This window comes from Arvicola amphibius, chromosome 6 (genome assembly GCF_903992535.2).
Source record: "Arvicola amphibius chromosome 6, mArvAmp1.2, whole genome shotgun sequence".
Classification (NCBI taxonomy): Eukaryota; Metazoa; Chordata; class Mammalia; order Rodentia; family Cricetidae; genus Arvicola; species Arvicola amphibius.
In genome coordinates this window covers 25,356,999-25,371,944 of record NC_052052.2, presented here as the reverse complement: position 1 = coordinate 25,371,944, position 14,946 = coordinate 25,356,999, and the positions used below count along the sequence as shown (strand labels likewise).

General features: G+C 42.3%; 1 protein-coding gene across 4 annotated transcripts in view; it reads right to left on the bottom strand.

Moving 5' to 3' along the window:
- Positions 1-14,105, bottom strand: part of Zmym4 (zinc finger MYM-type containing 4) — a 111,866-nt gene extending 97,761 nt beyond the window's left edge. Inside the window, exon 1 of one of the 4 annotated variants that reach the window (XM_038333387.1) lies at positions 13,709-14,105. In XM_038333387.1, the coding sequence (XP_038189315.1) occupies positions 13,709-13,756 (48 nt within the window). In that variant the 5' untranslated portion in view covers positions 13,757-14,105. Of the gene's footprint in view, positions 1-13,544; positions 13,615-13,708 lie in introns of those variants that run through there. The other 3 variants (XM_038333388.1, XM_038333391.1, XM_038333389.1) reach the window with 3 other exon arrangements.
- Between the last annotated feature and the right edge of the window lie 841 nt (positions 14,106-14,946).

Genomic DNA, 14,946 nt, shown 5'->3' with positions numbered 1-14,946 from the left:
GCCTCAGGGTCTCCAGAGGTGCAAAAATGTGTATAACTGAAAAGGTACCATCTATGCAGCTATAAAGAAACCCATCAGCCTATGTTGGGTGAAGACTTTTAAGCATGGCTACTTTGGGGTTCATGCTCCAGGAAGAAACTTCAAGCTCTTTAAATAAGTAACCTTAATACTAGGATAAACTTTGGTAGAATTGTACTTTTGAGTTTTAGAAACATGGTGTAGGAAGTTCTTCTGTCTATGTGTTGCTTTCATTGGTTAAATTAAAAAAAAAACTGCCTTGGCCTTTTGATGGGCAGTACTTAGTTAGGCGGAGTAGACAGAACTAAATGCTGGGAAGAAAGGCAGACAGAGACCCACCATGGAGCTGCCAGAGACAGACATGCCAAATCTTTCCTGGTAGGCCACTACCAAGTTGTAATATACAGATTAACAAAAATGGGTTAAATCAAGATGTGCGAGTTAGCCAATAAGAGGTTAGAGATAATGGGCCAGGCAGTGATTTAATTAATACAATTTCTGTGTGATTATTTCGGGTGTAAGCTAGCCTGGACAACAAGCAGCCCGCTCCTCCTGTTACAGAAACAAAAGAAAAGCAAAGAAAAGGAAAGGAAATCACATATCTTTTTAAATATTACCACAGGGAAGATGGCTCAATCAGTAAAGTGCTTGCTTTGCAAGTAAGAAGACCTGAATTCTAACCCCTCGGACCTACAAACAAAAAAAATAGCCAGGTATGGTGGCATATACCTGTAATCCAGTTATAGGGAGGCAAAGCAGATCCAGATCCCTAAGGGCTCACTGGCCATGTGGCTGCCCAGATAAACACATACTAATCAGCGATCTCTAGGCCAATGAAAGACCCTTGTCTCAAAAACCAAGGTGAAAAGCAACTCCCCAGGAGCAGCACTCAATTATCATCTCAGGTCTCCACACACACATACATGGGCACACAACACACATACACACACAGTTCCACTGTAGAAGAAACCATGCAAGGAATCACCAGGCTAAGGAAAGAATCTTTACCAGAAGACAAGGACAACTATAGAGCAGCAGCTGCTCTCAGCTAAGTCATGAGTATGCTGACATATAAAATAACAGGATTTTCGTGGAGGGAGAAGCAATAAGGTCAGATGTCTAAGACAGGTCAAATAAGAATGTCTCTGTGTTGCAGAATATTATTTTAAGATGTGTTACTTTTGTTTATGTTGTATTTGTTTAACTCTATGAAGTGGTGGCCAGTCACTCAGCCAGCCATGGAATAAGAGTGAACATAAGATATACAGAATGAAGGAAAAAAAGGAAACCCAGATTCAAAAGGCAGTTGGAATAATTTAAGTAAAGAAAACCTGGCAAGAAGCAAGCCAAACTAAGAACAGGCATTTATAAGTTAGTATAAGCCTCCACGAGTGAGTTATTTAGGAGACAGGTGGTGGGCCAAAAAGAGCAAAAAGCATAAAATACTGACACAACATCTCTAAAAGTCGGGTATAGATTTGGTGATTAGATTACTTAGGTGGTATTTTATAATTTTTATTATATATTACATATATACACATGTATGTATGTATGTATGTATGTACTTTACGTATGCTTGTATGTATTCTGCCGTCATGTATATAAGCATCACATATGTGTGCCAGGTGCACTAAGAGGCTACAAGTCCTAAGAACTGAATCTGGGTCCTGCCAAAGAACAACCAGTGTTCTTAGACACTGAGCCATCTCTCCATTCCCCTCCTAAGTGATCTTAAAGAGGAAATTTTCAGCCAGGCATATTGGCGCAAAAAAACAAAAACTACTACCTTAAAGTAAAGAAAGGAAAAATAACCAAAATACAGACACAAAAGTAAAAAGAAGGCCAGGCGGCGGTGGCGCACGCCTTTAATCCCAGCACTCGGGAGGCAGAGGCAGGCGGATCTCTGTGAGTTCGAGACCAGCCTGGTCTACAAGAGCTAGTTCCAGGACAGGCTCCAAAGCTACAGAGAAACCCTGTCTCGAAAAACCAAAAAAAAAAAAAAAAAAAAGTAAAAAGAAATCAGGAACTGGTATAATCTCAACCCGTAATTTTACAAGGCTTCTCTGAGAACCAAAGAGTGAATAAAAACACTTGATGGCCTGAGCTCAGTACCCAAATCACACCACAGCAAAGAATCAACCTCTGAAAGCTAACCTTTGACCTTCACATGTACACACATGCCCACACTCAAAACACATACCACACATACACAATAATAACTTTTTTAAAAAAAGAGGAAAATGTTTTTCTTGAGTTTGGACTTTGGTCTATAGATGCTATTTGACAATAAAAAGTACAAGGAATTCTTCAAAAACTGGTAAGCTCTAAGGCCACCATAGTAACATGGTGATTAGGAGCCCAGATAAACCTTTCAAGGACAGAAAGAAAACCACCTTTCTAGTATTTCTCAAGGTAAAGAGTTCTCTGAACACACGGACGGACAGACAGACGGACGGATGGACGGATGGACACAGACACAGACACACACACACACACACACACACACTTTCTTTAAAAATTAAATGGTTTATTTTTCTGTCATGTGTGTGCAAGTTTTGCCTCCATGTATGTATGTATGTATGTGCACAAAGAGCTAAGAAGAGGGTGTCAGATCCCCTGGAACTGTAGTTATAAATGGTTTTAAGACACCATATGCGTGCTGAAAATCTAATTCTGCTTCTCTTCAAGAGCAACAAGTATTTCTAACCACTGAGTCCCAATAAATTCAACTTAAAAACAAATTTTTAGAGGCTGGAGAAATAGTTAAGTACACTGGCTGCTCTTCCCCAGACGACTCATTCGGTTCAATTCCCAACAAACACATAGCAGTTCACAAACATCTGTAACTCCAGTCCCAGGGGATCCAGTACCCTCTTATGACCTCCATGGGCAGGCACTTCATGCATGTGGTACATACACACACTCAAGCAAACATTCATATGTATCAAATAAAAACTAAAATCTAGCCAGGGAGTGGTTGTGCACATCTTTAATCCCAACAGAGACGGGCAGATGTCTGTGAGTTTGAGGTCAGCATAGTCTACAGAGTGAGTTCCAGGACAGGCTAAAAAGCTACAGAGAAACCCTGTTTAGAAAAACCAAGAAAAAAAAATCTAAAAGAAATTTTTAAGAAAAGAGCTAGGCAGTAATGGCACATACCTTTAATCCCAGCATTTGGGAGGCAGAAGCAGGCAAATCTTTGAGTTTAAGGCCAGCCGGGTCTACAGAGCCAGTTTGAGGCTACACAGAGAAACCCTGTCTCAAAGTAAAAAATGAGAGAGAGAGGAGAGAGAGAGAGAGAGAGAGAGAGAGAGAGAGAGAGAGAGAGAGAGAGAGAGAGAGAGAGAGAATGCATTAAGGAGAGAAGATGAAGCGATGAAGCCTATTGTGGTAGCGCATGACTTGAATCTCTGCACTCAGAAAGAAGAGGAAGAAGAATCGCTATGAATTTGAGACCACCTTGGGAGGGAGGGAGGACGGTGGGAAAAAGAGGTTAAAGAGACTTAGGAATGAGTTAAATTCTTCTGGAAAATATAAGTAAACTTGAACTTAGTGATAATTTCATAAATATGACATCAAAATACATGGTACAAAGTAAAACAAGCTGGGCAGTGGTGGTGCACACCTTTAATCCCAGCACTTGGGAGGCAGAAGCAGGCAGATGTCTATAAATTCAAGGCCAGTCTAGTCTACAGAACGAGTTCCAGGACAGCTAGAACGGTTACACTGAGGAATCCTGTCTTGAAAAAAAATAAAAATTTCACAAAAAGTAAAAAGTTTCCAAGCTTCTGTGCATCAAAAGACATGTTCACAAGAATGAAATACAGTCCAGGGATGGGAGAAAATATTTGCAAATCACCTACTAAGAGTTCAACAGCCAGAAACTAGGTGACGGTAGCACATGTCTGTAATCCTAGCACCTGGGAGACTGAGAAAGGGAGCTGACAAATTCTAGGGTAACTCAAGCAACACAGTTCCAAGCCAGCCCCAAATAAACAACATGAAGCTATCTCAAGGAAGAGTTTAGTAGGTAGAATACATGTATAAAAATTTCCACAATTGACCAATGAAAGACAAACTCAGTTAAGGACCAGACAAAGAACAAAGATTTTAAATAGACATTTTACCAAAGAGGGTATACTAATGGCCTATAAGCAGATGCAAAGATACTCAACATTATTATTAGAAAAACATGCCAGGCAGTGGTGATGAACACCTTTAATACCAGCACTCGGAGGCAGAGGCAAACAGATCTCTTGTTCCAGGCCAGCCTGGTCTACAAAGAAGTACCACAACAGCCATGGCTACACACACACACACACACACACACACCTATCTCAAAAAAAGGGGGGGAGAAGAGAAAGAAATAAGGGAAGAAAGAGAAGAGAGAGAAGAGGGGAGGGAAGGGGAGAAGAGGAGAGGGGAGGAGAGGAGGGAAATAAAAAAAGAAATGAACAGAGTTGGGGTTGGAGAGAGAGGCTCAGTGAGTAAAGGCACTTGCCACTAAAATGGGCAACCTGAATTCATTCCCTAGGACCCAAAAAGTAGAAATAGAGAACCAACTCCTAAGACGTTGTCCCCTGACCTTTGCATGTGCAACATGGCATGTCTGAGCACAAATACACTAAATATAGTAACAAAAAATAAAAAAAATAAAAATTAAGGGAGTGGGCTGGAGAGATGGCTCAGTGGTTAAAAGCACTGACTGTTCTTCCACAGGACCTGGGTTTAATTCCCAGCACCCACATGGCAGCTAACAACTGTAACTCCAAGATCTGACACCCTCACACAGACATGACTGCAAGTAAAACACCAATATACATAAAATAAAAAATTATAAAAAAATAAAGGGAAGCAGGGTTCAATTCCCAGCACCACACTGAGGCAGCTCACAACCATCCACTCCTAGAGGATACAATGCCTCTGGCCTCTTTGGACACCTGCATTCACACACACATAACTACACACATGTGGCCTTAGGGTTTCTATTGCTGTGATGAAACCATGACAAAAGCATCTTGGGGAGGAAAAGGTTTATTTGGCTCACACTTCATAGACACTGTTCATCATAAATCAGGACAAGAACTCACACAGAGCAGGAACCTGGAGACAGGAGCTGATGCAGAGGCCACAGATTGATCTTTACTAGCTTGCTCTCCATGGCTTGCTTAACCTTCTCATAACCCAGGACCACTAGCCCAGAATTGGCACCATTCACAATGGGCTAGACGCCCTCCCCCATCAATCACTAATTAAGAAAATGTTCAGGGGTTAGAGAGACGACTCAGTGGTTAAGAGCACTGGCTGTTCCTCCAGAAGTCCTGAGTACCAACACTCACATGGCAACTAACAACCTCCTCTAATGGAAGCCAATGTCTCCCTCTTCTAGTATGCAGATGTAAACATAGTCATATACATAAATAAATCTTTCATTTAAAAAAAAAAAAAGCTGGGCAGTGGTGGCACACACCTTTAAACCCAGAAGAGGCAGGGGGAGCTCTATGAGTTGGAGGCCAGCCTGGTCTACAAAGTGAGTTCCAGGACAGTTAGGGCTGTTATACAGAGAAACCCTGTCAGAAAAAGAAATCAAAAAAGAAAAAAAAAAAGAAAAAGAAAATGCCCTCTAAGCTTGCCTACAGTCAGATCTTAAAAAGGCATTTTCTCAACTGAGGCTCCCTCCTCTATGACCTTCAGCTTGTGTCAAGTTGACATAAAACTAGCCAATATACATACCTATAATAAAATAATCTTAAAAAAAATAAATTTTAAAAAGATGCTTTTACAGAAATCAAAAGAAACAAGGAAGCAAGCAAATCCAAGTCATAAGATGCTATCTCATATTCACTAGTGTGGTCACTGCTGAACAGGAAAAAGAAAATAAGAGATGCTTATGCAGACATGGGAAAGCTGTAGTCTCCATACACTCCTTATGGGTGGAAAACAGTACAGCAAGTAGGTACAATAGTCCTGTGGTGCCTCAAAATGACAAACACAGAATCCCTATATAACCTAGCAAATGCCAAGTATGTGTTCTAAAAAAAAATGAAAGGCAGGGACTCAGATACTTTATAACAATGTTTACAGAAGCATTATAACAAACCTACAAGACCAACTGATGAATGAAAAAATAAAATCTGATATATACAATGGGACTTTTTTTCAGGTGTAAGAGGGAATGGGAAATTATGACACGTGACAACTGGTGTAACCTTGAAATTTATTTTTTAAATATTTATTTATTTATTTATTTATTTATTGTGTATACAGTATTCTGATTGTTTGTATGACTGCAGGCCAGAAGAGGGCACCAGACCTCATTGTAGATGGTTGTGAGCCACCATCTGGTTGCTGGGAATTGAACTCAGGACCTTTGGAAGAGCAGGAAATGCTCTTAACCTCTGAGCCATCTCTCCAGCCCCCAATCTTGAAAATGTCATCCTGAGTGAATCAATCAGACGTGACAGGACAAATGCATGATTCCACTTACATGAAATATCCACCAGAAACAGAAAATAAGAGTTTGTCAGGAATGGGAAGAGATCTATGTGGAATGACTGCTTAGTGTGTAAGTTTTCTATTTGGGCTAAAATAAGTGGTGATTGTTTCATTACACCATAAATGTACTTATAAAACCATCGAATTGTACATTTTTTTTAAAGATTTAATGTATATGAGTGCTCTATCTGCCTATATGACTTTATGCCAGAAGAGGGCATCACATCCCACTATGTGATGGCTGTGAGTCAGTCACCACGTGGTTGCTAGGAATTGAACTCAGAACCTATGGAAGAGTAGTCAGTGTTCTTAAGCTCTGAGTCATCTCTCCAGCCCCATGAATTAACACTTTAAATCGTTAAAATGAGGCTGGGCATGGTAGTCTTTAATCCCAGTACTAAGGATGTAGAAGCAGATAAATCTGTGCGTTCCAGCCAGACTGATCTACATGGTGAGTTCCAAGACAGCCAGGGTACAAAGAAAGAAAAAGAAAAAAAGAAATAAGAAATGAAAGCAAAGGAAAGGAAAGGAGGGAAAGGAAAGGGAAGGGAAGGGAAGAAAAAAGAAAAGCCCTATCTAAAACAAAAATAAATGGAAATAAAATATTAAGAAAAATTAACTGGGGGCTGGAGAGATAGATGGCTCAGCAGTTAAGAGCATTGCCTGCTCTTCCAAAGGTCCTGAGTTCAATTCCCAGCAACCACATGGTGGCTCACAACCATCTATAATGAGGTCTGGTGCCCTCTTCTGGCCTGCAGGCACACATGTGGACAGAATATTGTATACATAATAAATAAATAAATATTTTTTAAAAATTAACCTTTTAGTTATTTTAATCATAAGATATTAAATAAAGGGGACAAAAGACGTGCACCACCATGCCAAGCTCCTGCCCTGGTGTTAAACTATAAGACAAAGAAAGAAATGCTGATCTTTACCCATACACAGAAAGGTATAAACTTTGATGTCTGTGTAACAGACAAAGATGGGTAATGGTACTAATCCATCCACTCCTCTCCCCTACGCTCACAAATTGAGAGACTGGAATTCATACATAATCTAATTAAAATCAAATCAATAGTCTATACTATTATCTGTTAAAGTCCAAGAATTTCCTGTTGTTCTAACTGCACACAAACAGGAAAATAAGACACCAGGAATACAGAATTTAAGGTTGTCTCAAAACAATCGCTCTCGGGCTAGAGATGGCTCAGCAGTTAAGAGCTCTTCCAGAGCGGTGGTGGTGCACACCTTTAATCCCAGCACTCGGGAGGCAGAGGTAGGTGGATCTCTTGTGAGTTTGAGGCCAGCCTGGTCTACAAGAGCTAGTTCCAGGACAGCCTCTAAAGCTATAGAGAAACCTTTCATTTTAAAAAAAAAAAAAAAAAAGAAAGAAAGAAAAGAAAAAGAAAAAAGAGCTCTTCCAGAAGTTCTGAGATCAATTTCTAGCAACCAAATGGTGGCTCACAACCCATATGTAATGTGATATGATTCCCTCTTCTGGTATGCATGAAGACAGAGCATTCACTCATATCATGAAATGCATAAATAAATAAATAAATAAATAAATAAATAAATAAATAAATAAATAAATAAATAAATAAAATCCCTAAATCTGGGGCTGGAGAGATGGCTCAGTGGTGAAGAATATACTGCACTTTCATTTTCATAGGTTCTGAGTATGATTCCCAGCACCCATGTCAGGAAACTCCCAACTGCCTGTAAACTCCAGCTCCAGGAGGATTCGACACCCTCCTTCCTTATTCTGAGGGCACCTGTATTCACAGAAACAAACATTTACATACACATAATTTAAAATGACAATTTAAAGACATACAACCTTAAACCTAAAACTCAGGAGGCAGAGGCAGATAGATCTCTATGAGTTGTAGGCCAGCACAGTCTATATAGAAAGTTCAAGGGTAACCAGGGCAACGTAGTGAGAACCCTGTCCCAAAAAATAACTCTGAAGACTAGAGAGACAGCTCAGTGGTTAGGAGTACTCGCTGCTCTTGCAGAGGACTTGGGTTAGGATCCCAGCACCTGCATGATGGCTAACAATCATTGGCAACTCCAGTTCCAGGGAATATGATATCCTAATCTGACCTCCAAGGGCACCAGGCATGCACATGGTGCACCTGCATACATGTAGACAAAAACATTCAAACACATAAAATAAATCAACAAAAAATAAATCCTTTTAGCTGGGTGGTGGTGGTACCCATCTTTAATCCCAGCACACAGGAGGCAGAGGCAGGTGGATATCTGAGTTTTAGGCCAGCCTGGTCTACAGAGCGAGTTCCAGGATAACCAAGGCTACAAAGAGAAACCCTGTCTCAAAAGCAAAGGGGGAAAAAAGAGTTCTCTTACAAAAAAAAAAAAAAAATCAAATCAGTGGAGCCCTTTGAGCACCTATTGTGTGAAGGTTATAAATACTCTGCAAAAAGCAGTAAAATGAACTCTGGCCTGAAGGAGCTGAGTTTGGCTAGAGAAATAGCACATATTATCCAAAATAAACATGAACACAACACCTATCATGTCTCTCCCATCGAACAGTATAGCTCAACTTTCTAATGATTGGAGATGATTATGATTAAAGACAGTAAGAATCTTAAATCCCACTTCATCCATAAAATTTCAGATTAAATAACCTTATGCATCATACAGGTCTATGTAAATACCTGTAATAAGGCACAAATCATTTTAGATTATACTACATGTCAGGCATACATGTACATGCCTGTAATCCCAACACTTGAAAAAGAGAGGCAGAAGGCAGGAGTGCAAGGTAAACCATGGATTCAAATCTAAATCAAGGCCAGCAGGGGTTACATGAGACTGTTCTAAAAAATTTCAAAAACGAAAAAAAAAAACTGTACTAAACAGCTCCAACCAATCTGCCTATAATAAAACTTAACATTTTGGGAGGGGGGGGCATTTGTATCACAGAAATCAACAATTTTGAGCATGTTAACAAACTATCAAAGCCGGGCAGTGGTGGCGCGCACCTTTAATCCCACCACTCAGGAGGCAGAGGTGGATCTCTGTGAGTTCGAGGCCAGCCTGGTCTACAAGAGCTAATTCCAGGACAGGCTCCAAAGCTACAGCGAAACACTGTCTTAAACTGCGGGGGGAATATATATATATATATACACACACACATACACACACACAATAAAATGGATTATGGATGCAAAAGACTTTGAAAATATCAGATATAAGGCCAGAGAGATGGCTCAGCAGTTAAGAACACCGACTGCTCTTCCATAGGACACAAGCACAATTCCCAGCACCCACGTGCATCTCCCAACTGTCTGGAACTCCAGTCCCAGGGGATCCAACTCCCTCTTCTGGATTCCACAGGCACTGTAATGTAGTACACACATATATGCAGACAAAACACTTATACACATAAAAAATAAATTTAAAAAAAATATATATATTGAATACAAATATCCTCAACAATTTATCATGTAAAAAGCTGTGCAGGTGTTCCATGTGTTTCATGGTGGGTGTTAAAAATAATGTTTGAGCTGGGCAGTGGTGGTGCACACCTTTAATCCTAGCACTCAGGAGTCAGAGGAGGGCAAATCTCTGTGAGTTTGAGGCCAGGCTAGTCTACAAAGCTGGTTCCAGGACAGCCAAGGCTACAGAAAGAAACCATCTTGAAAACAAAACAATAGTAATAATAATGTTTGAAATCTGGGGTGTGGCCCAAAGGTTGCATGAAGCCCTGGGTTCAATCCCCAGCACCAAAAAGGAAAGATGTCACTTTTTAGATGGGGTCTCACTATGCAGCCATGACTGGCCTAGAACTTACTGTGTAGATCAAGCTGGCCTCACAAACCTGCCTTTGCCTTCTGAGTCCTGAGATTAAAGCCGTGGTCATTTCCTGCTTAAAACAACAAAAAGTTTTGATGGCAACAATCACTTTTTCACTTGTTGAATGGAACCCATGATAAAGAATATACTTAAAAAGTCTAATTTGTTAGCAAAGCACTTAGATTTTTCTAAGACATTCTATAAAGCAAATGACAACAGAATGAGTAGCAAATGAATCTCTGCATTTACGTTACTGTTAATTTATCCTTTATATTTCAATTAACAGACCACGTTATACACACTCAATGAAGACTCAGTTTACAAATGGTCACAAATTGAAGAACAATTAAGAATTTCAAAACATATGCACTCCATATCAATATTCTAAATGAATTATTTGAACATACTATTAGTCGGCTTCATCCATTCTATGATTGGCTAGGAAGAGAACCTAACATTTTGCAAATCTAAGACTACCTTTATTTTATATACTTATTTTTATACACACACACACACACATACACACACACGCACATATATATATATTGGTTTTTTGAGACAGGGTTTCTTTGTGTAGCCCTGGCTGTCCTGGAATTCTGTCTATAGACCAAACTGACCTTGAACTCAGAAATCCACCTCTCTCTGCCTCCTGTGTGCTGGGATTAAAGGTTTGTGCCACCACCATCCAGCCCAACATTAAATTTTAATTGTTAAAAATACTAAAATGCAATGTACTTAAAAGACTAATGACTGGGTAAAGGGTTTTTGCTAGATGGAATAAGAATGTGGTAAACACCCAGGCAGTGGTGGTACACACCTTTAATCCCAGCACTCGGGAGGCAGAGGCAGGCAAATCTCTGTGAGTTTGAGACCAACCTCGTCTACAAGAGCTAGTTCCAGGACAGGCTACAAAGAAACTACAGAGAAACCCTGTCTCAAAAAACCAAAAGAAGAGAAAGAAAGAAAAAGAAAAGAATATGGTAAACAAGTATCTAGAAAAAAAATGTCAATAGTAGAATCTAGGAGTTTGGGTATGCAGTTGCACCCTGAATTAAAGCTGTAGTTTTACTTTTCTTGATAGTTATAAACAGCTTCCTAATAAACTACTGAGGGAAAACATTTGCTGGCATATCGTTTATGATTTTAAGAGAAAAAAACTCCCTAGGGCTAGAAGTACACCTCAGTGGTAGAGGCTTGTATCCCAGACGTTAAAGCCCCAGCACTAGAAGAGTAAAATAAGAAAAAAAGAAAAGTACAGACCTAAACAGAGAACTCTCAACAGAGGAATCTAAAATGGCTGAAAGACACTTAAGGAAATGTTCAACATCCTTAGTCATCAAAGAAATGCAAATCAAAAAAACTCTGAGATTCCATCTTACACCTGTAAGAATGGCCAAGATCAAAAACACTGATGACAACTTATGCTGGAGAGGTTGTGGGTAAAGGGAGCACTTCTGCATTGCTGGTGGGAATGCAAGCTGGTACAACCCCTTTGGATGTCAGTGTGGCGATTTCTCAGAAAATTAGGAAACCACCATCCTCAAGACCCAGTAGTATCACTTTTGGGTATATACCCAAAAGATACTCAATCGTGCCACAAGGACATGTGCTCAACTATATTCATAGCAGCTTTGTCATAGTCAGAACCTGGAAACAACTTAAATGCCCCTCGATCGAAGACTGGATAAGAAAAATGTGGTACATTTACACAATGGAGTACTACACAACAGAGAAAAATAACAACAGCTTGAATTTTGCAGGAAACTGGATGGAGCTAGAAAACATTATTTTGAGTGAGGTAACCCAGACACAGAAAGACAATTATCACATGTCATAAACTCATAGGTGTTTTTAAACATAAAGCAAAGAAAGCCAGCCTACAAACCACAATCCCAGAGAACTTAGACAACAATGCAGACACTAAGAGAGACTTACATAGATCTAATCTACATGGGAAGTAGAAAGTATAAAAAGACAAGATCTCCTGAGTAAATTGGGTGCATGGGGACCATGGGGGAGGGTTGAAGGGGAGAGGGTAGAGGCAGGGAGGGGAGGGGAGAAAAATGTAGAGCTCAATAAATATGAATTAAAAAAAGAACAAGAAAAAATAAAAATTAAATTAAGGAGCAGGGAAAAAAAGAAAAATGAAAAGACAAGACAGAAACTCCTGAGTGGCATCCAACTCAAGGGCAACCCTGCATTCAAATCACAGATCAAAACCCTGGACTTTGCAGACTTAATTACGTAACACAAGAAAAAAAAAACTGCATTTCCTCAGCCACTAATGGGCTTCTGGTTTAACTATGAGGTTGAACTCACAAAGCACTTCACACGGGGTTAGGCACACAGTCAGCACTCAGTGTGTTAGCAGTGTCTTTCTTCGAAGCGACACTTGTTTTATGCTGAAGAGAGAAGCATTTCGGTTAAGAGCCTATGACAATGTTTTAATCAGGTTGCGTTAACAACTACCCCATCATTTGAGGCCAATTCCAAAAGGAAGACCCCAGCTAGGCGACTTAATGCTTTAACAAGCCGGCAAGGGGAAGTAAAAGAAATGCCTTCAAAAAATATTGCTCAATCGATAGTATTGCTCTCCATCTGAAGAAAACCATTTGCAATTTTATTTAAAAAAAAAAAGTTTCAAGAGAAACTTTTACAAGGGTTCCAACAACTCCCATGTAGACAAGGGCTGGCGGGGTACATCCTCCTAATGACGAAACTTGCCACTCTTCCACGCTCCTAACTGCAGGTAAAGAAGCTAGACTACAACGTATTTCTCGTTCTCAAAAAGAAGAAGAAGAAGAAAAAAGAAACCTTCCTTCAACATCAAGAGACAGCCCAACTTCTTCCGAGGTGAAGAGTACCGTGTCCACTTTGGATCTTGATAACGGTCAAGGGGGAGGGGAGAGTAAGCAGGAAGATGAATTGGCTACGGTCGGTGTTCCCGCAGCACCCTCCCGGTGGCTGCTCAGAAGGCAACCCCTCCACGACTTCTTCCCGCCACCGCTGCCCCCACCTGACCTCTCCCCAGAGAAACTTCCACGGACTCCGTTTCCCTGGAGGATGCAGAAGCGGAGCCTGACACCTTGCGTCCCCGAGGCTCGCCGAGTACGCACCCACCGCCCCCAAGCAAGGAAAGGGAGGGGGACCCGAGCGGACCACGGCCCCCGCCCCTCCCCCTCGCCGCCGGCCAGCGAGCTTTGTCCCACCTGCAGAGAGGACCCCCGGGCCGCCTCGGGCCGCCCCGCCCTCGGGCCGTCGACCACCGCGCCACCCACGAGCCCGAGGCTGAACGGGGCCGGCCGCGCCCCGCCCCCCGCCGCACGCCCGCCCGCCCGCCCGCCCGCAGTCCGGAGCCCGCCCGCGGCCTCACCTCACCTACCCTCTTTCGGGGGCCGGTCTCCACCTCCCGCTCCGCCATGTTGGGCCCCGCTCGGAACCGCGGCGGCTCCCGGCGCGGCGGCCGCGGCCCCTCTCGGCCCCCGCCCACACTGCAGACACGGCGCTTCACTCGCGACGGTCCGGTCCCCTTCGCCCCCGCTGGGCCTGACGCGGGAGTGACGAGGGGGCGGAGGCCCGCGCGCCGGCCGCAGCTCCTGGGGGTCCCACCGGCGTGCGCGTGGGCACGAGGGCCTGCCGGGGCAGGGGGGCCGGGACTCGGGGGGTTAATGGCCTCCAAGGGGGCCCCGTGAGTAGGATTATTTTCTCTCAGAGAAATTCCTCCGCCTGTGGTTTCTTAAAGGGATCTCCAAACCAGCCCCTTGCGCGCGTCCCTGGTGCGCAGGCGCATTACAAGCCCCTCCTCCCTTTCCCACCAAGCCCCCGGTCCTGAGCGTGCGCGGTGAGTGGCCCAGACTAGGCCAAATCCTGCTCGTCTGTTAGCTGCCAGCAGCTGCTCCCACCACTCAACTATGGCTGCTCCCTTAAAGGGACCATGACCAAGGGATGATGGCAGAATGAAAGATCTTAATGAAAGGACTGCCTGGAGGTCTAGGTGAAATGACAATGAGGGGTGCACATCACCACCCTACCTCTGACTACAGACTAAAAAGAGAAAATGTTGATGAGTTGAAGTTCTCAGGGAACCTTTGAGCATGAAGAATCCCAACTAAGAAGAAAACGGGACTGTTATCTCGAGGAAAAACCAACACCTTGCCAAGAGAAGGAAGGATAGAGACTACCAAGGACCAACTTCCAACCTTAAAATCAGATCCACTGGTGGTACTGAAGACAGAACCAACAACTGAAGATGCTCCAATAGTTATTTGTCATTAGAATAACAAAATGGGGGCAGGATCCTAGACACCGGCTACACCATTGCTTTCAAAGTTAACATTTCAGTATGGTCATTTGACGTAGATTAATTTAAGTCAAGATACTGAGTGGCTGGTGAGGAACCTGAACCCAGACTGGAGTTGCCTCCCTCCAGGATTTGGAATGGACAAAACGGTCTTCAAGACAACTGGGCAAGAGGACATAAAGTGTAAAGTCCCTTGATATTTCAAGAACGTGGTTGCTCTCTGGGAAGATGGGCCATGGTAACCTGCAACTGCTGTGTGCATCCTTTGCCTCCTCTGCAGGAGCGGGAGAATCTGACTTACAGGATAAGAA